This window comes from Suricata suricatta, chromosome 10 (genome assembly GCF_006229205.1).
Source record: "Suricata suricatta isolate VVHF042 chromosome 10, meerkat_22Aug2017_6uvM2_HiC, whole genome shotgun sequence".
Classification (NCBI taxonomy): Eukaryota; Metazoa; Chordata; class Mammalia; order Carnivora; family Herpestidae; genus Suricata; species Suricata suricatta.
In genome coordinates, this window is record NC_043709.1 from 117,347,068 (window position 1) to 117,372,034 (window position 24,967).

General features: G+C 37.4%; 1 protein-coding gene across 1 annotated transcript in view; it reads left to right on the top strand.

Annotated features, from left to right (window-relative positions):
* The window catches only part of MALRD1 (MAM and LDL receptor class A domain containing 1), a 759,741-nt gene that overhangs the window by 19,697 nt on the left and 715,077 nt on the right, over positions 1 to 24,967 (top strand). Inside the window, exons 4-6 of the mRNA XM_029955581.1 lie at positions 3,764 to 3,904; positions 20,060 to 20,154; positions 20,243 to 20,404. Coding sequence (XP_029811441.1) covers positions 3,764 to 3,904; positions 20,060 to 20,154; positions 20,243 to 20,404 — 398 coding nt within the window. The remainder of the gene's footprint in view (positions 1 to 3,763; positions 3,905 to 20,059; positions 20,155 to 20,242; positions 20,405 to 24,967) is intronic.

The window sequence follows — 24,967 nt, forward strand, 5'->3', positions numbered from 1 at the left end:
ACTACACTTAAAAGATGACAGAAAGATTGGGTGCCTGGGTGGCTCAGTCGGTTAAGCATCTGGCTTCGGCTCAGGTCATGATCTTACGGTTTGTGGGTTCGAGCCCCGCATTGGGCTCTGTGCTGATGGCTAGCTCAGAGCCTGGAGCCTGCTTCGGATTCTGTGTCTCCTTCTCTCTCTGACTCTCCCTTGCTCACACTGCCTCTGTCTCTCAAAAAAAATTTTTAAAAAACATTAAAAAAAAGATGACTAAAAGATACATTTTATGTTATGTATTTTGCCACAATATTTCAAAGAGAAAGATTCATCATTAAGACTATAACTGCACAGCATAGATCTTTCAGGAGGAAGAGAGATACACTTTGTTAACAGAGGCACAGGAAAAACTGTGAAATGAATGTTTGCTTTTAGTACTTCTACCCCTCCCTTTCTCGATTTTTCCTAATTCTTTTATTTTCTGTCTTCAAAGAACTTTATATAGTGATGATATACCCATACCATACTTAATCCTAAGGTCTGTACAAATTTCTTCATGATTACCACTATTAAAAGTTTATTCTCAGGGCGCCTGGGTGGCTCAGTCGGTTGGGCCTCCGACTTCGGCTCAGGTCAGATCTCACATTCGTGGGTTCGAGCCCTGCGTCAGGCTCTGTGCTGACAGCTAGCTCAGAGCCTGGAGCCTGCTTCTGGTTCTGTGTCTCCTTCTCTCTCTGCCCCTCCCTCTCTCATGCTCTGTCTCTCTCTGTATCAAAAATAAATAAAACATTTAAAAAAAGTTTTAAAAAGTTTATTCTGTTCCTTCACATTTTCTCAGAAAAGCGCCCTAAGTTAACTATCCCTGGGGGATATACGTTAATATTCTTCTTCCCATGATGGTGTTGATGACTAAATCTATGAGGAACTCTTCAGTGAATTTTTAATCAGTCTGCTGCAGCGGAAGACAATTTAGGGGCTAATTAGGCCTTCTAAGCAACCTCAGATCACGACATGGAGACACCCTCCCTCTTTGACTACAGTATGTCTGACCTTTGAGATCCCCAAATTGTACAAAGGATGAGTTCCACACACTCAGAAAGCTCAGGAACATGGATTCTACTAATAAGTTTTTGCACACTGTTCCTTATTGCTCCGTATCCTGTCCAACTGTGGCCTTACTCAACACAGTTTAGTGATGGCTGTGGTAGCAGAAATCTCTATGCAGGCAGAGTTTAGTGTAACGAATCGTTTCAGATTTGAATGTAGATATGTGGTGTATGGAATCAAAAGGCAAATCAACTACAATTCAAAAACCTTGTTCAAATGGTTTAAAATACACAATTCTCTGTTGGGGGAAAATAAGTAGAAAATGTTCGGATGCAATTTTTGAATAATCCAGTGGTTATTAGAAGTTCATGATTTTTAAATTTTTTTAAATGTTTTATTTATTTTTGATACAGAGAGAGACAGAGCATGAGAGGGGGAGGGGCAGAGAGAGAAGGAGACACAGAACCAGAAGCAGGCTCCAGGCTCTGAGCTAGCTGTCAGCACAGAGCCCGAAGGGGCTCGAACCCAAGAAAGTGAGATCTGACCTGAGCCGAAGTCGGAGGCTCAACCGACTGAGCCACCCAGGCGCCCCTAGAAGTTCATGATTTTTATAAGAGTTGCTTGAAAATGTATGCTCATTAGATTTATTTTATAACAAAAAGAATCCCTGTTGAGACCATTCAGAAGGAAAAATGTTCTATTTAGCTTTTTTCTAGTTTTAACACTTCCAGAAACCATCATCATAATCTTTGTGTATTAACAGGAACAAAAGACCTCGCAAATAGGCATCAATTAGATAATTGTAATGCAAAGTAATTTCTTGATATTTAAAAAATGTTTGACAGTTATGTGAGAATGTATGTACATTTCATATACATAATCGCTGAAACCTGGTGATAAAAATAGTTTAGAATACTTTAGAATCACAAGCAGATTGTTGTAAAAATTGCTGGGAACTACAGGAGACTTGAAAATATCCTAATGCAGGCACATGCTTAGCTCTTTGAATGACACACACACATATATACAAATAATTATACAATTTAGTTCACTTTTTGCTCAACCAGATTCTCTGGGTTACAAGAGATCCATGAGGTAATGGTTGGGATGTTCCAGTTATTCTAAATATTTCAAAGGCCTCATGGTGATTGTAAATTTAGCCCTGGTATGATTCATAGACTAATCAAATTTCTTAGCTTTTGGAAAGAACGACATCAATTCTGTCTGGAAATACTGGTTCCCCCAGGCTGACTAGAAATGGTGATAGAACTCTAACTGTAGGTTTTCGATAAAACTAGTACAGCAGACTAATAATTAGGCCTCAGAACACGAGGCCTAATTAAGAGCTCTGGGTTCTAATGTTGGAATAGGCAGCCCTCACTATTCTGTCTCAAGCAAGTTACTTTCTGTCTCATAACACATGGTCTAAGTTTCTTCACTTCTTAAAATTGAAGAAAATGCCTCCTTCCTAAGGTTGATGTAAGGAATAAATAAACTCCTGCCAATAGAATGCCTCGCCCAGAACGAATGCCTTGATAAATTGTAGCTATTAAGATTCCTGTTATTACAGAATACAGCTGGACCGTGAAATCTTTCAAAATAAGGGATCTAGGAGTAAAATAAATGAAGTAGACCACTGGTAATAAAGCAAGTTTACTTAAGGTTATTAAGTGATATTTCCACATCAGCTTTCAGTACGCCTATGTGTGATCGTGAGAACATGCACCAGATCTATGATTATTATTAAATAATATTTTGCCCAAAATGTGCTTAAGTAAAAATTATGATTTCATGACTGGGTTGCCAAGTATCTCGTAACTATTAATCAGCATATTTATTCCCACAGTGGCTAATGCAACGAGTCAGGGCAAGAACAAACTTGTCAAAGGAAAATCTCCGCATTTGCTAAGAACTGTAACCCAGCAGGGGCTCTTTGTGGTTGACATAACCTATTTTTCAGAGAGGGGCCTTTACAGATGTTGGATAATGAGATAAAGCTACCTGTTGGTTATTGTGAACAACCAAATGTCCAAGTCCTTCAGCTTCTCTGAAGCCTCTTGCATCGCTTCACCTCAGGACAAAGGCAGAAAGAACCAGAAATCGCTTTTGCTGTGATAAAAGCACCAAGAATTCCAAGAACAATGATATTCAATAGGAAGGTGCCATTTTAGTACCAGGAGTGCCTCACAGCCGTGGATAGTTGAGTTTCAGTCGCTGGTGATTTGGTCTGCCCACACCTGAAATTCTGATATGCCTGGGGGAATATCAAGGTGAAGCTGAAGATACAACCTTAATAATAATTGCTCATATTTTATGGCTCTAAGAGTCGTATTTTATATGAATTATGTCATTAGATTCTCATGCAATCATTTGAGGGAGAGAGGGCAGGATGTCATTATTCTAATCTTACAAGGGAAGAAAAGGGCTTGCTGTGGTTAAGTGGTTTAGCGGAAGCTCTCCGGTAATTGGAGACAAAACCAGGATTAGGTCCTCAGCCTTCTGACCCCAAGTGGCCTTCTTTCTGTTTGACCGCGCTGGCTTCTGTGTGTGGTGATTTATTGGAATGTCATATGCAAAAAAAAGCTCTACATGAATAAAGTAGACTTAAAATGTGGAAAATAGTCCTTATGTTAATCTACATTTGCCATTTGCTGCTAAGCTTTTTTCCCCCCTATTATTGTCTGCTTACTTAAGAAGCGAAATGAGGTTCTGAAACATAATTTTTTTTCTTCTTGATTAGGCTCCAATTATGAAAGATGTGATTTTGAGAACGGGCTCTGTGGTATGACACAAGATCAGAGTCTGCAACCTGGCTGGACAAAGAGAAATGGGCTGGCTGGTCACTCACCTCCATTTTATGATCACAATGGGGATATGGCTGGTAAATGCTTTGAATTTCTTTTCTTTTTCTTTTCCTTTTCTATTTTTTGTTGTTGTTAAGTGGCTGATTAGGGGAGTAGAATAGTGTGTGAAATTTACATATCAATTATTTTAATGTCTAATCTTGTGCATTCTTTCACCATTTTCAGGATATTTATGATATAAAATATCACATTAGATTTTTAAAATTGGGCTTCTGGGTTCCTGAAGGTCTATCTAAACAATCCTTGGGATTTTCTAGCTATTTTGATTCTTTATGGACAATGTAAAATTTAACGTGATAATGCTACACAGGTTAATTCATTAAATTGCTTATGGCTGTGCTGATTTCAGCTCTATAACACTTGATTTCCCAGGCTGTCTAGAGAGCTCTGATGGGCTGCTCAGTAGTCTTTGAGGGCCAGACATTAGCCATTTCTTTATTTGATAACTAACACACTTCACGTTCAGTCACCATTTTGTACTAGGTGATTAAGATATTTTAGTGAACAAAAATCAACCCTATGCCCTTCCTCATCATGTGGGCTGACACATGATATGAAAAGGTAGTATATTGCCTGGCATAACTAATTGAAGGCTGGTGGTTTTTTATAAAAGCAATGCTTCCCTTAAATAAATACAATCAAATTTTAAATGTGAGTATTTCCCTAGAGAGAAGTTAAAGCAAGCCAATATTCGGGTATTAGGTGTTAATTCTTTGGAAATGTTTACGTAAATCCTTATACACATGGATTAGAATCCTGGCTCCATGACTTACAAGCGATATGATCTTGAGCAATTACTTTTTTAAGCTGTGGTTTTTTCAACTCTTGAGGAGGAGAATAATGATCATCTGTAGGCAGTTGATAGAAGAGCTACGTGGGATTTTGTTGGTAAAACATGCCATGAAACATCTGACATTCAAGAAAAAGTGGCTATTTAGTACATCTCTGAATACTTTTGCTGTTCCTGACTTTAACTTCTATAGAAGTGAACTGGAGTCTGTTATTTGCCCGGGTTTGGTGGCAAAAAACACTTTTTAAAAAGGAACTTTAACAATTGTTAGGAATAAGCCAACTTTATCCAAACAAGGGATTGGCTTCACAAACAGGTCCAATGACTCACTGCAATTCCTACAATTTTTATTTTGTATTCAGTAATGTTAGATGGTAAGGATATTGAATTTGGTTTTAGCCATTACAATACCTTGTAAATTGTTTGATTCTGTGTATCTCTCCTTTAGAATCTCCCCACTGCTTCTTTCATTTACTTAAGATCTTTTCACAGCATGCATTTACTTATCCTAGTCTGCTTCCTGGGCAGAATACCTGATATTTTCTCTTTCTGTGGCATGTGGTCCTCGTTCTAGTCTCCTGGTGGGCCTCACATCTTCGAGTTAGAGAACCGAGATCTCTGCCATTGTGCTTCTTGCTTCCCCCTTTCCTTCCATCCTCCCTCTCTTTCTGTTTTCTTTTTTTTCTTCCTACTTTTTTCTCATGCTGATTTTTTTGATAGTCAGGAGAGAAAATGGGAGTAATTCACATCAAACTCGTGATGTTGTATAGACAGACGCCGCTGTAGTGACATCACTTGGTTTGAATTCAGAGTTCCGGAGTCAGACTAGAGGGTTTAACCCTGACGGTCAACCTGCTAGTTGTGTGGTCTCAGTTTCCTTATCCATAAAGTGGGAATAATAATAAGAAAAGCCTCTTAGGAAGAAGGGGCAAAATATTGCCTGGCATAGTTATTGAAGGCTGATGATCTTAATAATAGTGATGAATCTCTTGTAGCTATAATTAAGTGTTAAAATATGGGTGTTTTCATACATGTAATTTTAAATAAGCCTTTAGAGATTAGCTGTTTGAAAATGTTTATAGAAAAATAATCTTATTGGAATCTTGTCTTCATTCAAAAATCCTTATTTCCTGAGTATTAATAAAATTTTTGATTAACTTACTCTTGAAATAATTTGCTAGTGCTCCAAAATGATATTTTTCATCATGTAATCAATGCCTTGAGAAGTTTTCAGAGCTAAGTTTGAAAATCTATTAGACCATTAAAAACATCTCTGTGTCAATATTTGAAGTCTACTAAAGCTCAGGGCAGAGTGATTAAACATAATATTGATTTTAAAAAGTTTATAGCATCGCATTTAGATGAAATGGTATCACTACAAAAAATCAAATACATGATTGCAACAATGGTAAAACTTTATATTTAAAAAAGAATTAAATATGATTTTTTTCATATATCTTATCAGAATATAGAGTTTTAAATAATTCTAAAGTTCAAGTGATATTAAAGATGATACATGAGGGCTTTTTTAATGTTTATTTTTGAGAGAGAGAGAGAGAGAGAGAGAGAGAGAATGAATCAGAGAGAGAGGGAGACACAGAATCCAAAGCAGGCTCCAGGCTCTATTGGAGCTGACAGTTTGGAGCCTGACATGGGACTTGAACTCATGAACCCTGAGATCATGACCTGAGTCAAAGTCGGATGCTCAGCTGACTGAGCCGCCCAGGTGCCTCATGATACATGAGCCTTTTAAAATGTATACTTTTCTCTATAAATCTAAAATGTCTAGATTATCAAAGATCAAAAATAACTTATTTGAAAAGTTAACATTCCCTTTTATATCACAGAGTATTTTTATTTGGGGGTATTTAAAATCAAGGTTAAGTGGAAATATTAGAACTCTTGTTATTTTGACCAATTATATTGGATCTAACATCCATATGTCTTATGATGAAACACACAAACTGTTGAATGGCATCCCATTTTTTAATTTTGTTCTGGGAAGTGTGTGATGGTCTTGGCCTAGGACTGAAAGCTTTTTGCTATTGTCTATGGCCACACCTGCAGTGACTCATTGATGGACATATTTTTGATCATACGGGATTGCTGGGTAGTGTATAATAGCTTTGAAAGTTTTGCTTATGCTGTTTCTTAATTCATGGCCATATTAACTCTATTTTGCCTAGTAAGCTATAAGAAGTGTTTATATGCTCACTTATTTTTTATTTGTACGTTCCATATCCTAGTTAATTACAGTCATCTCAAGCATATGAAAAGTTTCCTGAAAACTTTACTGTAAATAGCCATATACCCACCACTTACGTTTACATCTAAACTAACTGTATTTGTTTTATCAGCTACCCATCCAAGTGCCGATCCCTTTCTCCATTTATCAATCCATCATTTTTTCAATGCATTCCAAAGAAGTTCCAGGGATCACTTCACCCCAAGTATGCAGGCATGACATCATCTAGACACAGGGGTCAACAAAACATGGCCTGTGGGTCGTTTTCCTGTTTTTGTAAATAAAGTGGGTTTTCTTACAGCCTTTTTAAAAAAAGTTTATTTCTTTATTTGTTTTGAAAGAGAGAGAGAATCCCAAGCAGGCTCTGCACTGTCAGCACGAACCCCGACTCGGGCCTCAAACACAAACTGTGAGATCATGACCTGAGCTGAAACCAAGAATCAGTTGCTCAACCGTCTGAGCCACCCAGACACTCTAGAAGAAGATTCTATCACATCCCAGCCCCTTCTACTCATTCACAAAATGCCTGTGGCTGCTTTTGTGCTACAACTTTGGGGTTGAGTGGTTGTGACAGAGACCGTATGATCCAGAAAGCCTAAACTATTTGGCACTTTAAGAGAAAGTGTGTTTAGCCTGTGCTAGAATTCAATATTCATTACAGCTATTGTGTTTTTTTTAACTTTGAGGTCATATTTCCATTACATGCAAACACCAATCATACGTATACTATTTGATAAGTTCTGACAAGTGCATTCACCTCTGCAATCTAAACACCTAACAAAATACAGAGCATTATTGTCATGCCAGAGAGTTCCCTCATATACCCTCCTAGTCAATCCTTGCTCCCGCCCTCCACTCCCAAGAACATTACCATTTTAATTTCTTCTGACCTGGATTTGTCTTGGCTATTCTGGAACTTCATAGACATGAGCTCATAAAGTGTATACACTTTGTGCAAAGCTTTCTTCACTTAGCTTAATGCTTCAGATTCACCCATGTTGTAGCACGTATTACAAGTTCTTTCCTTTCTGTTGCTGGATAGTATGCAATTGTATGAATTGATTCATCCACTCTGCTATTTAAGGACACATGTATTTTTTTTCCTGTTTTGGAATATGATGAAGAAAACTACTATATACTTTCCTATAAACGTCTTTGTGGCCTTATGTTTTTAAATCTCTTGGGTAAATACCTAGATGTGAAATGCTGTGTTGAGGGTATGTTCAGTTTTATGAGAACTGCCAGAGATTTTTCTAAGGTGTTTCTGATTTGTCTTGATTCAGTGGCTGGTTAACTTGCTTAGCCTCCAATGGAAGACTCTGTTCTGTTTGGTGTGGGCAGCAGTTCAAATATCAATTCGGTTCTTTTAACCTTCACTAGAAGGGCGCCTTCTCTGCACATGCATGTTTTAAATTTAGCCAGAGATTTGGGTGGTTAATTCATAGAACACAGGCCACCTCTTTTTCTGTCTCTCTTCTTCTGAGAATTCTTTACTTTATTCATCGTGGGCCTAGCTGTCCTAGCTTCCTTTCTTTGATTCTTCCGGCCAAGAAGAGAGCAGCCTTTCTACCAGAATTTTAGCCACACACTCCAGCTACAACTGCAGCCTAACCTCTGGTCAAAGCCTGAAGGAATATAATTTGTTCTGATCCTTTCCTCCAAATTTCTGTTCTTATAAAAATGTGCCTCTTTGGTTTTTTTTATAAAGGTCTCAGCTGTTAGGTTTTTCTGTATAAGAGTTCTATTTATCATTGGGTGGTCTCACATCACCTCCTAAATTGCTCCATGCTGCCCTTTGGGAAGGCACCAAGAACCATAATGTATTTCTGAGTACTTAGCGAGATGCATTATTTAGGCAGTGCGTTGTATTGTTTCAATAACAGGAAAATAGCAAGAGACAAAAACTGGAAAGAAAGAACCTCCTACTCACTTCCTAGGTCAAGGTTTTGCAGTCTTTTTAGAGTCTTCCTCTCTGAATCAGTGAAGACGTAGCGTTCACTTGTTCTTTCCTATATTTATTATTTCTAACACTTCTTATTGAGCTCCATATTGCTCCACATACTATTATAGGACCTGCAGATATGAGTGAAGAAGAATATAGTTCTTGTCCCAGTGAACTCGCAAGCTAGTGATGGAAGCATAAACCTTATCCTTTTTCTATTCTAGGAATCTGCCTATTTTTTTCCTTCTAGGATCAGATAATACATAGTTTTAATCATACAGTTTATGTCCTAACTACTCAATTCTGTCATTATACTGTGAAAGTAGCCATTGATCATACATAGAGATGGACTCTGGAGTTTATAAATCATATGGTTTTCACATGCCCGAAAATATTCTTTTAAACTTTTTCAACCATTTAACCCATGTAGAAACCCTTAGCTCTCAGACTATACAAAATCTTGCGGCAATTGGGACTTACCTATGACCTATAGTTTGCTGTCAATAAACGTTAGGTGAGTATTTTTGTATTTGACAATATACACTATTTGAAATATATGAGTCAAAGATAAAATTCCTCCTCCAAGACCTAACAGATTAGTTGTAATTTTAATTTTAGTGGCTAGTGTTCACTTTTGTGGCAAACATAGGTGAGGCATGCCTTGATGCATACTCTGATTCTGTGCAAGAATCAGTTTTATTATACTGTTATTTTAAAATTCACCTGAATTTTCAATTAAGGAAGAGATTTTGTTATAGTGGTTAAGCCTGTTCCTTACAATAAAGATACAAATAAGAGGTGCATTCTGGATGGAATTCAGTATATTTTTCCATTTGTTCCATTTTCGATATTGTAGTCACACCATTTTAAAAGTAAAGAAATAATTGAACATGAAAAATTTGTATGTTTATGTACATGTATTTATATATGGTGGTGACAATTGTGAATTTCAGTTCAAAAGCTTTTTTAACCCTCGAATGTGTAAGGCCTTATGATAAAATGCTGTGAATACTATAAAGCCTATTACAAAATATGTTGCATATGATATTTCTTCGGAAAGCATTCTTGAGAATAAAACAATTAATTATAATACAGAGGAAATTTGAAAAGTGCTGTGATGTTAGTCTGAGCATATTTTTCAGTGGATGTAAGCAGTTCTGACACTGGAAAGAAGGTCACTCCAAATGGAAACTGATGTCATCACTCTTTTTTTTTTTTAATTTATTGGGAGAGAGAGAGAGTGAGAGAGGGAATCCCAAGTAGACTCCACATCATTAGCACAGAGCCCGATGCAGGGCTCAAACCCATGGACCCCGATATCATGACCTGAGCCAAAATCAGGAGTCAGACCACCAAATGACTGAGCCATAGGGGCACCCCTTGATGTCATCACTTTAAGACAGGACTTGAGAAGGGACTTTAAAGATGAGTGCTATTTCAGTGGACAGGGAAGTGAAAGACACAATCTTTACTACTGCAGGAACCACAGAAGGACCGTGTAGAGATACTAAGGTGGGCTCAGGCAGTGATCCTCAGTTTGTTCTGACTAGAGGACACTGTCTTTGAAAATGAAGATTAGGCCAAAAGTGTACTGGGAATGTCAAGAATTATGTCACCAAAGGTTACTGATTCTGTTCATCAGTACTACTGCCTTCCCTCTTTTCCCTCCTCTACCCAGCTCCTTCACAGTTGACGGGCCTATTTCTGCTGCTGGCCAACCAGGATATCAAGAATATCAAGGGCATACATATTTGGCACCTGTTGATTCATTCTGCCTCTAGTAGTATTTTGCAGAGAGCTTTATTTCTTCCACAAATGCTTTGATTGTCAAGCTAATAATATCAAGGTCCTTGATATGTGCCTGCATGTGTGTGCATTTTAAATTAGTGAGCTACGTGAAGTTTTCAGAATTCCTGAACACAATTGATGCCTATTTTTTATTAGATAATATAATATCTGTTTATTTTCCCATTTCTTTTCTTTCAAATTCAGAGTAATACATCAGTCAGGTAATCATAGTTGACAACTTAGATGATTATTTGAATTTACTGATATGACATCAATGAAATTTTTCCATATAACATAAGTAGTCAAGCTGTCAAATATTTTAAAGTAAATAATATTATTCCACTGATTGGAGCTAAAAATTATACATTCTATAATTTCTCTGTAAAAATACAGAATTTTTTTCTTATGTATCCTTTGTTTTTCTTTTGGAAGGAATTTTATCTTTATAGGCAGATGTCTGGTTTATTTGTTAAATTTATGTTGGTATATATTCTCCAAATTAATTTAGCTATAAGTGAAAAAAATATATACTCAACAGAAACTCATAAAATCAAACAGTAGTATATTAAAATAAATATAATACAGATTTCAAAGAATATACCTTTTGAATCAGGCAAATGGCCAGCAGACTGTGATGCTCCCAAATGAAAGTAGGCAGGGAATTTCACCAACGAAAGCAGTTGGAACTGACGTACTAGATTTCAGTTCTTTGCAAATGAAGTCTGGCAACCATGATGAGTAGATACATTGATTCAATGTGTCCTACAACTGAATTAGTCAAGGAAGAATTTACAAGCACTCAGCTAGTTTAGGCTTCTGGTCAACCACCCGAAAATGTAGCAAGTGCAACAGGAGAATCAAACTAGTGGGCAGAATTCTAAAAATGTGCCTCCAAAGATTATAATCCCTTGGTTATTCAATCAAAACTTCAATCTATGTACTTTTGTGAAAAGGTTTATAGATGTACTGTGGTCACTCATCAGCTGACCTTAAAATAAATTTAATCTGGACTGTTAAGTGAGCCCAGTGTAATCACATGTTTCCTTGGGAATGTCATTTGCAGACAAAGTTTTACTTTCTGTTTCTATTCTAGATTCCTTTTATTTCATTTCCTTATCTCATTGCCTGGCTAAAAACTCCAGTGAAATATTGAATAGAAGTAGTAACAGATATCCTTATCCTATTCCTATTAGGGAGAAGTTTTTCCATCTTTTTTTGGGTATATATAATTTATTGTCATATTGGTTTCCATATAACACCCAGTGCTTTTCCCCACAAGTGCCCTGCTCCATGACCCTTCAGCCCTCAGTTCATTTTCTGTATTCAAGAGTCTCTCATGATTTGCCTCCCTCCCTCTCCCTAACTCTTTTTCCCCCTTCCCCTCCCTGTGGTCCTCTGTTAGGTTTCTCCTGTTAGACCTATGAGTGAAACATATGGTATCTGTCCTGTTCCACCTGACTTATTTCACTTAGCATGTCACCCTCGAGGTCCATCCACTTTGCTACAAATGGCCAGATTTCATTCTTTCTCATTGCCATGTAGTATTCCATTGTATATATAAACCACATCTTCTTGATCCATTCATCAGTTGATGGACATTTAAGTTTTTTATTTTATTTTTATTTTTTTAATGTTTTATTTATTTTTGATACAGAGAGAGACAGAGCAGGAGAGAGGGAGGGTCAGAGAGAGAGGGAGACACAGAATCTGAAGCAGCTCCAGGCTCTGAGCTAGCTGTCTGCACAGAGCCTGACGTGGGGCTCGAACCCACAAACATGAGATCTGACCTGAGCCGAAGCCGGCCGCTCAACCGACTGAGCCACCCAGGCGCCCCCATTTAAGTTTTTTCCATGATTTGGCTATTGTTGAAAGTGCTGCTATGAACATTGGGATACATGTGACTCTATGCAACAGCACTTCTGTATCTCTTGGGTGTATCCCCAGCAGTGCTGTTGCTGGGTCATAGGGGAGTTCTACTGATAGTTGTTTTTACAATCAGGTATGATGTTAGGTGAGGAGTTTTTGCGGATGTAATTTGTTAGGTAAGTCTGTTCCCTTCTGTGACTCATATATCAAGTGTTTTTATCATGAGAGTTTCCACGTGTGTTTTCTGCATCTGTTGAGACGATCATGTGGTTTTGGCCTTTACTTGATCAATATGGTGTTTTATAGTGATAGGTTTTTATATGTTGAACTAACTGAATTCCTGAAATAAATTCTACTTGGTCATGGTGAATACTCCTTTTCATATCTTGCATGACAAGGCTTTTTTGTATTTTGTTTAGTGTTTTTACATTTATATTAATTAGAGATATTGATCTAAAGTTTTCTTGTCATATGTTGGGTTAGTTTTGATACCAAGGTAATAATGGCCTCAGAAAGAGTCGACAAGTCTTCTCTCTTTTTCCAATTTGTGCAAGAGTTTGTGAAGTATTGGTTTTAATTCTTGTTTAAGTGTTTTATAGAATTCATTGGTGAATTCTGCTATGAGTGAGAATTTCTTTGTGGGAAGTTTTCTGATTACTGATTCATTCTCTTTATTTGTTATAATTTATTCAGATTTTATATTTCTTCTTGCGTCAGTTTTGGTCCTGACCAAAGTGTTTGTATCTTTCTAAGAATTTGCCCATATCATTTACGTTATCTAATTTGTTGGCTTGCAAATGTTGATAGTATCACCCTACAGTTTTTTATTTCTATAGAGATGATAGTGCTGACCCTTGCTTGATCCTTCAGTTAGCAAACTGAGTCTTTTTTTTCCTCTGACTGGTCAGTCTAGTAAAAGTTTTGTTAATTTTGTTGACTTTTTAAGAAGCAACTTTTGGTTTTGATTTCTGTTGTTTATTTTTTATTGCATTTATCTCTGCTCTAATATTTATTATTTTCTTCCTCTACTGGCATTGAGTTTGGTCTGCTTTTCTTTTACTAGCTTTGTAAGGTGGAAGTTTAGGCTGTGTTTAAAAGCTTTCTTTTTTTTAAGTTTAGTAATTTGGAGCTCCAAATTTATTTCTAAGCACCAATTTAACTGTGTCCCATACATTTGATACAATGTATTTTCAGTTTTATTTATCTCAGGTATTTTCCTTTTTTAAATATATATTTTTAAATGTTTATTTAATTTTGAGAGAGAGACAGAGTGTGAGCAGGAGAGGGCAGAGAGAGGGAGACGCAGAATCTGAAGAAGCCTGATGTGGGGCTCCAACTCACCAACTGTGAAATCATGAGCTGAGATGATGTCGGATGCATGAGCGCCTGAGCCTCTCAGACACCCCTTTAATCTTTTTTAATGCTCATTTATTTTGAGAGAGAGACACACACAGAGCACAAGCAGAAGAGGGGCAGAGAGAGATGGGGAGACACAGAATTGGAGCAGTCTCCAGGCTCTGAGCTGTCAGCACAGAGCCCAACATGGGGCTCAAACCGAGAGCTGGGAGACTATGACCCCAGCTGAAGTCAGATGCTTAACCCACTGAGCCACCCATTTGACCCACTAGTCACTAGGAGTATCTTATTTGATTTCCACATATTTGGGACTTTCCCACTTTTTTTCTGCTACTGACCCAAATGACTCTATTGTGGCCTTAGAATATTATTTGTTTAATTCATATCTTCTTAAATATAGGGACTTGTTTATGGCTAAAATATAGTCATTCCTGGAGAATGTTCCATGAGCACCATGGAAGCATATGTATTTTGCTGTTGTTGGATGGAGTGTTTTATATAAGCCTGTTAGGGCTAAGAGGTATATTATGTAGCTCAAGTTTTTTATTTCCTTCCTGATATTCTAAGCTTTTTATCCAATCTTAAATGTCGTGTACTGGAGCCTCCCACTATTATTGTTAAATTTCCTATTTTCACTTTGTTTTCATTGACTTTTGCTTCATATACTTTAGGCTCTGTTTTGAGGAGAATATGTTTGTAATTGTTTTCTTGATGGGTTGATTCTTTTATCAGTAAAAATTGTGCTTGTTTGTCTCTAATGGCAAATTGTGTGTGTGTGTGTGTGTATGTTAACACTCTTTTTCCTGAACTTCCAGCTCGTTTTTAGTTATTATTTGCATATTATGGTTATCATATCCTTTTATTTTCCCATTTTTGGATAGGTATATTATTGCATCATATTTTTATACAATGTGTCAATCTTAGAGTTTTGATTGGTTCTTTAACCAATTTACATATAACATAATTACTAGTAATATGGACTTCACACCTGGTATGTTTGTTTTCTATCGGTCTCATGTCTTTCTTGTTACTCTTTTCCTTTAATACTGTTTTCTGTTACATAGATATTTTGCAGTATATCATGTTAATTTACTTTCTAACTATATATTTTTTGAATTATTTTATTAGTGGCTGCCTAGCAATTATAAAAATCTAGGTTAGATTCATACCAATTTAATTGCAATAGTATATTAAGGACATTTGTCTTATCTATCTCCATTCTCCACACCTTTACTGCCTCAAGTACATCTTTATATATTGTGTACCCCTCAATAGCAAATTCTAATCCTTATTTTTATCAATTGTAACAACTCATTATTTTTGATATTTATAGTTTCTATTTCTTGATGTTCTCAATATTCTATTTTATTGATGTTCTCTACTTCATGAGACATTATTCATTTGGGTTTCTTTAGTACTTTAGATATGGTTTCCATTGGCTCTGTGGAATATTTAAAATAGCTAACAAATTTTTTAATGTTTTTTATTTATTTTTATTTTTCAGAGATATAGAGAGACAGTGTGAACAGGGAAGAGTCAGAGAGAGAGGGAGATACAGAATCTGAATCGGGCTCCAGGCTCTGAGCTAGCTGTCAGCACAGAGCCCGACATGGGGCTCAAACCCATGAAACGGGAGATCATGACCTGAGCTGAAGCCAGATGCTTAACCGACTGAGCCACTCAGGTGCCCCTAAAACAGCTAATTTACCGTCTTTATCCAGTAGGTCTAATGCCTTGGCTTCCTCAGAGATACTTTCTATTGATTTTTTTTTTCTTCTCCATGGGTCATATTTTCTTCTTTCTTTAACATCTCTCACAATTTCTTTTGAAACATGGACATTTAAAATAATATAGTATTGCAAATCTGAAAGTGTGATTTCCTCCCTTCCACAGTTTGTTCTTGTAGTTGTTTGTTTTATTTGTTGTTGTTTTTTAGTTTAGTGACTTTCTAGACCAATTTTGTAGTCTTTATTTTTGGCATGTGTAGCCATTGCAGTTTTTGCATGGTCAGATTAGTGGTCAGTTAATGCTTGAAAAGAGAGTTCAGTGCACCTGGCGGCTCAGTTGGTTAAGCATCTGACTCTCGATTTTGGCTTATGTCATGATCTCATAGTTTGTGGGATCGAGCCCTCATTGGGATTCTTTCTTTCCCCCTCTCTTCACTTCCCCTTCTCTCTCTCTATCTTGCTCTTTTGCTCTCTCTCTCTCTCAAAAATAAATAAATAAACTTAAAAAAGGAAAGGAAAGGAAATGAAAGAGAAGAAAAGAAAAGAGAGTTCCTTAAATCCCTGGCGTCAATAAATCCCCCAGTGTTTGTTGAGAAACTTTGTGTACCTATGGGAGGCACCTTCAATAAAACCAGGCAGTTTACAACTCTGTCTTAGTTTTAACTTTCTGCTTTCATAGAGCCCCAAAGTCAGCCAGAGATGAGCACTGAGGGCCTTTTCAGGTCTTTCTCAGAGCATGTGCACAGCCCTCTGCATGAGCATGTCTATCTAGACTTGCAGGAAAAATAGCATTTCAAAGCTCCTGTGTGACCTCTCATTCCCCAGAGTTTGCTTTAAGCTTTTAGGTTAGCCTATTTAAGCCCCAACCATTATACACTACCTCAGGCAAACGTAAAGTTAATGTACTTATCTTGGGTTTCCTGCATTTCCCAAGTTCTAAGTGATTAATAGGAAGGAGTATGAGCGGAAGGAGCATAAATCCTACTGCGTGTCACAGAGTGACCAACTTGCTCAAATGCTCGCTGCAAAGAAGACTTTTTTGCTAAGCAAGGTATTAATAGGGTGAATTTCAGACCGCCTTGTAAGTGGGATCTTTCAGGAAACACAGACATGTCAAATGATGACAATTATTTGGTAATGTGGGTTTGAAAGAGCTCCGATTCTATGCTGCTCATTGCTGTGCCTGCCACACTGGGCTGCTACTTCTCAAAGTTGCTTTGGAGCTGCAAGTGGGTGATGGGAATAGGGCAAGGTAAAAAACCATAAAACTCAGTTTTTATTGTGGTTCCATTATTTCTTCAATAGAAGCTCTCCAGTTTGCTGAGCCTTGCTCTGACCTTTTTTGTTTGTTTGTTTGTTTGTTTGTTTGTTTTCCATTGCCTTCACAGAGGAGTATATTTTCAGAGGTCTTCTCACTGGCATTTTGGTTAACATAACCCTCAAGTGTTTAAGCAAGTTTCGTGATCCACTGAAGTGACTCCTCTAGCTCTTTATCACTGAGGCAGGCTTAAATTGATATGGCTGTGTTCAGTTATAAGTTGCCAGTCATTTTAAGAGATTACTATTTGAGGATGTCCTTTGGGAGATACAGTTTTAGCAAATATTATGTGGTTGTGTTGTGCTTGTTAGGTTAATGAGCAGGTAGGAGACAAACTTATGATTCAATGGAAAGAGAATTTAACAAATAGAAATTACCAACTTGAAGCAGTTGATATCGAAGACTATCATCTCTTCTCTGTTATCTGAACTCAGCCACATTTCTGTCATAGAAGAACACACTTTTGCCTTTCCAAAAGTTTTGACATTTTAACCTTTGCTTTAGGCCTTGGACTTTGTCATGATGATCCATGCTTGCAGCCTGCTTTGGGGGGAAATGTTCTTGAGAACCGATATGATATGGCTGTCAAAATACTCAAGGTTTTTAAGTTTCTTGGAGCTAGTTGGTTACTCTGTAACATGCCAATAGGATTTATGCTCCTTCTGCTCACTCTCATTCCTATTAATCACTTAGAACTTGGAAAATGGAAGCAATGCAAGGCTGCCTGTCAATAAGAGTTGAAGACAGTGACATTGAAAATTCTACCTTATCTTTCGTGAGGATCAAGGCTGGTGAAATTCACTGCCAAAGTTATTGGATTTAGCCCTTCAGACTTGATTCATGGTTTATGTTGCTTTCATATTTTATATACTTCCTTCTTCTTGGTCATCAATCTTGGTTTATGTTGGGATTTTATTCCAACACTTACCCAGCAACTGAGAAAAAAAATTTTTCTGAAACCCCTTTAATATAAACATTTAATATTATCAGTAAAATGATGCTATTCTCATTTTGTCATTTGAATAATTAGCAATTTGCCATGAGATTCTTTGAAGTAGGTTTTAAAGATATGCCATGAGGTGGCTTTTATGGATGCAGGTATAAAATGGGAGTTTATGAACGATATCAACAAACTGAGATGAATATGGCAGTGATTAATAGAAAATTTATAATGGTGACAATTATATTTGCATATATGTGTGTGATGTGATTGTTCATAGGGCTACTATAATGGATGAGAGGGAAGTGTACAGAAAGCATTGGATACATTTCTGGTTATCAGCTTCTTACGTCTCTTCTCAATGGTCAGAAGCAGCAGGGGGGGGTGTGAGATGAATGGATGGACATGTAGGAAAATCTTATGCTGCCCAACATGTGGTTCTTTCTTTTATTTCTGTAGATATGATGACTAAGGTTCTATGGAAAACAAGAGGGAGTTTTCCATAAGATGGTATTCATCCCTGAGGAACGTCTTCATCTATTAATTAAAGAAATTCTATCCTCATACTGTAGGGAGAAAGGAGAAATTGAGCGTGCGTTTCTAAAAATGCTTCCTATTGCCACTAAGTTGGAATTGAAGGTAGAAAATAGATTTTGGTATTGGGTACATTTTGAACTCTCATGAAAAGAAAGTTTATTACTCTATAAATGTCAAAAGATCTCAAGGTATTTCTGAATTTCAAACTTTTCTTTTCATGATAACCTGAAGATGAAAGTTTGGACTTTTTGACAAAACACAGAATAATTTACAGTGTTATATCATGTACCAAATGATGTACTTTATAGTTGTAAAATATGATGCTTAAGTATTTAAATAATTTATTATTTTACTATAAATGCTACTCTATTATTTATAATAGAATCAAATCTTATTTTCAAGCCCAAACTCTTTAAAATAAATATAACTGATTTAAGTAATTTCCTTGATAAATGAAAACTTTCTGTATATCTCATTGATGGTTTTAGTAGGTGAACACTTATACATAATAATTTAGGGCCTTTTGAATACTATTGCCACTTGTATTGCTTGTAATATTATTTCCATAATACTTATATGTAAATAATAATATAAAATAAATGTATCTCATATGCTTAGTTGATCATCTAGTTGCTTGGCATTGGCTTTACCTTCTGAAAATGAAGCAAGAGCAATTGTAATAATTGTCCACGTGTATCACTGTGATACCAGCAGTTCATCTAAATTATGTTTATATCATTATTCTAGGGAAGGCATCTTCAGAATGATTTTCTGTTACTTCAGGGACTTCAATTATGCCTCTGGCCATATTTATAACAATCATTAATGTCATTATTTTCTACTGAATTAGGGTACAATTTGGGAATAGGTGTAGAGAAGAAGAGTTTTCTTAGGTTTCTTCATTTTACTGTCGATTCTCTCAATGATGTGATAATTAAATTTGATTTTCAATCCAGCTTTAAACTACCATGGAACAAACTCAGTAGGTAGGTTATCATAATCCTGAATATCATTTTGTCATTCCTTTGACAAACAGCAAAACGCCAAATAGAGTAGTAGAACACAGTGGTTCCCCGATTACACACTATAACCTTGTCAGGCACTGTAGGAAATTTATGAAAGCCCAGGAAATGTTCTACATTCATTTTAGAGCCTTCTAAACAGTAGCTGCCTGCTGGCATAGTGTGTGCTGGGCTATGGGGAGAGCATCAGGGTCCTGCATTGTTCTCCATGGTCCCGGAGAAAGCTGAGACTCTTGGATCCGACTCTTCCTAGAGAAAATCACAGCAAACAAGGATCCCCTTCGGAGTTTTCATTGAATTGCTTACTTCGGTGGGCAGTCCCGTATAATGGTTTCCCTGGATATTATCTTTGCAAGACTATAACTTTCTGTGTTTTAGGAGATAGATTGGGTTGTGGACTGCGCCAGGAATAGTGTTATAGGGAGTATAGTCACAATGAGCTATTTCACTGGGTTATATAATGAAGTCAAACTATCAGTCAGACCGTTTGCAAAAGCAGGCGATGTGGTTAAATGTTTCATTCTTTAAATAGAAGTATATTGACCTAACGTGGATAGGGGCCTGAAGTTTTGGCTGATGTACTAAAATAAGTTTACGAAGGAGTGCTCTGATTGTAACACGCTGACTGTTGTTGCTCACAGCCCGCTTCCTCTCGCTGGTCTCCAAAGTGGATTCTACTTCCGCAAACTTAAGGAGCAGAGTTTTTCTTCCGACAAATACCCAACATTCCTGTCAGGTATTTGAAAACACGCAGCATTTTAAATACTTTTCACTTTTGGGCACTTCTGGTTTATAATCGTGTGTACATTCCTTATTTTTCACAGATTACATTTTACTACTTCTCCAGTCAAGCGAGTGGCAAATTAAGAGCAGGCCTTCAAACTACATGTGGGGGTCCCATGCGGCATTTATGGCAAAACACAGCTGGGCTTCAGAATCAGTGGGAGAGAAATGTCATGAGGATCCAGAGCAAGCAGAAATTTCAGGTGTGTGTGTTATAGTTCCTAACTTTATCATGGAAGGAAAAATGATAAAATACAGATCTTTTTTTTCCTGTTTTATTTAATTAAATTAATTAATTAATTAATTAATTAATTTTTATTTTTGAGAGACCGAGAGAGACAGCACAAACAGGGGAGGGTCCAGAATCCGAAGCAGGCTCCAGGTTCTGAGCTAGCTGTCAGCACATAGCCCGATACAGGGCTCGAACCACGAACCGTGAGATCATGACCTGAGCCGAAGCTGGACGCTTAACCGACTGAGCCACCCAGGCACCCCTAAAATACAAATCTTTAACAATAGGTGAATGAAAAGCAGCAGAACAAGTCCTAAAAAATTGTGATGGGCAGTCACCCTAAAAGGCACTTTTAAAGGAAAGTTCTACATAAGTTTTAAAAGCTAGAGTTGACACATATTAACATATATTAATATATCAGTAAAAAATAACTTTCTAAAGATATTTCTTTTACTATTCCAACCTTCTCTTTCATTTCTTATCCTTTAAAAATTTTTTTAAAAATGTTTTTTATTTATTTTTGAGAGACACAGAGACACAGTGCAAGGAGGAAAGGGTCAGAGAGAGAGAGGGAGACACAGTATCCGAAGCAAGCTCCAGGCTCTGAGCTAGCTGTCAGCACAGAGCCTGACGTGGGGCTCGAACCCACAATCCGTAAGGTTATGAGCTGAGCTGAAGCAGGATGCTTAACTGACTGAGCCACCCAGGCGCCCCTCATTTCTTATTCTTAAGAATTACTTTTCTTCCAGACTTCTCTTATGCTTTTGAGAAAACAGGGTTCTATTGGGTAATGAGGAAGTGGGCTATTTGATTTAAATACTAATTCTAAATGCTGTTGAAGTAGAATAATTGTCATATTCATTTCATGGTTAGACTCAAATTATTCATTACAGCCTTTATTTTCTGAGATAATTTTGAGAATGAAAGCCCAGGCAAGCCCATAAAAGACAAACTTATTTATGCAGCCTAATAAAACTTATATATGGTGAAAATTATAATCTAATGATTATTACCAGAGTTCTTGGTAAAGCATTGCATATTTTTACATTTGGGAGAGGCAAGAAAAATTTCCCATTAAAAACAGGATCTTAAAACATTTTATTCTGAATGAATTTGCTTTTTAAACCTGGTTTGCTGGTCAATTTAGCCAACTCGGCTCAAGCATGTTCCTTTGTCTATTATTTGAAAAGCATAATAATCAATTTTATAGTTTTGATACAAAGTAGAAAATCATCTGATAGGTGATGGATTTAGCACTTGCTTAAGAATAGAGATGGAATTGGATTGAATTTTAACTTTACTTGTTTTGAGTGACCAAGACGAAGGATGGGAGAATGAGCAGGATTTCTATAACAAAATTATATTGTGAGATATGAGAATGGTACATTTTCTTAATTGATCTGTCATAAATTCACTATAGTTTGACATTTCAGACTTTTGTAAACTAAATGGGGATCCAAAGAGGATCAAAGAAAATCACTTAGTAGATGGTTAAATGACGCGCAGATGGCAGACTTAAGACTTAAGACATCTTAATGACTTAAGATGGCAGAGGAACTGCAAGGTCAGGAACACAATTCTGTCATTCGAACTTTGCACTTGACTGAAGTCAAATATATTGGTGTGTGTTTTGTGGGGGCCCGGGTACCTTAAGCCCTCAGGCATTTAAGTCTTCCCATGAATGACTGATTCATTTACTTAACAAAGACTCACTGGGGACACTGTGGATGCACTAGGTGGGATTCAGGGAATGTTCCTAGCACAGGTAAAGAAAAGACTTTTCTCCTCGCTTTATTGGGATATAATTGACATATGTATAATTTTAAGGTATATAATGTGATGATTTGACAAACCTTTAGTGTGGAATGATTGATTACCACAGTAAGGTTAGTTAACATATTCATCAACAGTTTTTTGTGCAGTAAAAACATTTAAGATCTATTCTCTTAACAACTTTCAAGATATAACACAGTATTATTAGCTATAGTCACCATGCTGCTTTATAAGATACCCAGAATGAACTCATTTTATAGTTGGAAGTTTGTACCCTTTGACCAACATTTCCCCATTTCCCACACCATGCAGATGATGGCAACTGGAAATAACTCTGTTTGGGGGCACCTGGGTGGCTCAGTCAGTTAGGCACCTGAGTCTTGATTTCAGCTCAGGTCATGATCTCACAGTATGAGATCAAGCCCCATGTTGGGCTCTGCACTGGGCATGGAGCCTGCTTAAGATTCTCTCTTTCTCTCTCTGCTTTTCTCTCTCTCTCTCAAAAAATATTACACTCTGTTTCTATGAATTGGCTTTTATAGATTCCATATATAAGTGAATCATAGAGTATTTGTCTTTCTCCGGCTTATTTCACTCAGCATAATACCCTCAAAGTCTAGCCATATTGTTATAAATGACACAATTTCCTTCTTTTCTTGGCTGACTTATTCCTTTGTGTGTATACACTATATTTTCTTTATCCATTCATCTGTCGATGGATACTTGGGTTGTTTCCATGTCTTGGCTACTGTGAATACTATTTCAGTAAATATGAGAGTATAGACATCTCTTTGCAATAGTGATTTCATTTCTGTTGATTACATATACCCAGAAGTAGGACTGCTGGATCATATGGTAGTTCTATTTTTAATTTTCTGAAGAACTTCCATACATACTGTATTTCTTAACACTTCTCTTTCTACTCCCCTGTGGCTCTCTGTCTTCTCTCAACAACAACAACAACAACAAAAAAGCAACCAAGCAGAGCCAAGAGTGCTTTTGAGGGGACTGAGTCACACGGACTGGATACTACAGGATGGACTTGCTGAAGTCCCTTCGGCCTGTATGCCCAAATACCCCTGAGTGACAGAAACGGAATTTTGTCTGTGTATGAACCTTCTCAGCATTTACACATCTTTTCCACTTTTGAAACAGAGTGACTGGTGAAAGAGTCTTAACCTATCTCTGCCAAGCTCTGTGCTGTCTTTATCTCGTTCTCTAACTGAAGGTCAGGGTCTTTACCGGTCAGTAGCCCAACAGAGAACTGGATGTTGGGTAGAGTTGGAACCTGCTGCGTCTTGAGTGTTAAGCCCTTTAAAACAGCTTCCTCATTGTTCCCAGTGTTCCATTCCCAAATGGCACATTGCAGGGGTGGATGATTAAATATGTGCAGCAGCTAGATATAAAACTTAAAACTCCCCAGTATATCACCTCCAGGGCCGCTCAGCTGGAGCTGAGGCAGCGTGGTTATTCACTTGAGTGTTTTAAAATGCAGCAGTGGCTCCAGCGAGAGCAGATGCGTGTGCAGTATATTAACTTGTTTGCCAAAATACTTTATTGCCAATACGAAAACAGTGCCTCCACCTGAGAGGCTTGGCAAAACTTAGGACGCCGTGTGACTCGCTGGGGACCCTTGGACTGCAGCGGTCTTTAAGACTGCAGGTATGTTTTAGTTCTCTCCTGTCAGCATGGAAGCAGAGGCTCGCACGCTCTTGGTGAGCTGAGCCACAGAGATGTGCGGTGACACCTGCTCCTAGCTTGGTCCCGGAAAGCTGCAGCGAGAGGCTTATTGGAGGGCATTTTGTAATCAGCATCTCCAGACAGTATCTGCTGCCTCATCAGTTTACGAGCCTCTGAGAATTACTCTGTTTTCTGCAATTTCCCCTCCGTGCGGCCTTCTGGTCCTTTTAAAGCAGTCATGCTTCCTTTAGAAATACCCATATATGAGATTTTAGTTGCAGCGGACCCTCACTTCGCAGGGGTTTTGGAAAAAACAAACAAGCAAACAAAAACCTCTAGGGGCCCCTGAGGGACTCAGGTGGTTAAGTGTCTGACTTCGGCTCAGGTCATGATCTCACAGTTCGTGGGTTCAAGCCCCGTGTTGGGCTCTGTGCTGACAGCTAGCTCAGAGCCTGGAGCCCGTCGTCAGATTCTGTGTCTCTCTTCTGTCCCTCCTCTGCTGACACTCTGTTTCTCTCTCAAGATAAATAAACATTAAAAAAAAAAAAGGTCCCTTCTTTGCCAAAGCCTCGGGATGTACCTGTCATGTGGGGCTTTATCACTTCTATCTGTAAAGTACTGGGTCCGTTCCTTAATAAAATGGAAGCACCTTCATTTCTGAGGGAATACTGCTACATAAACAAAGAATGGTGTTTATGCATTTAGTCATCAAACATAGCAGCCTTGAAGAGAGTTTCAGAAGGTATTCAAGGAATATTAGCATCTAGTATTTCCTGAGCACTTACTTTGTGCAAGGCACTATGTTTAGTCCTTTGTATATATTATTTTACTGACACTTCATGGCAGTCCTCTGAACCTGAATTATAATGTACCCCGCTGTTTACATGAGGATTATGAGCTTTAGAGAGTGCTATAATCAGTTAAATCCCATCCACATTAGAACCCAATATAGTTTGATTTCACATCTCAATCATTTACGTACTGAGACATGATAGTTTTCTTTTTATCCTATTAAAGCATTATAAGGATTTATAGAAGACAAAAAAATGACTTCTAGATTTGGTCAAATACATTGCATGTG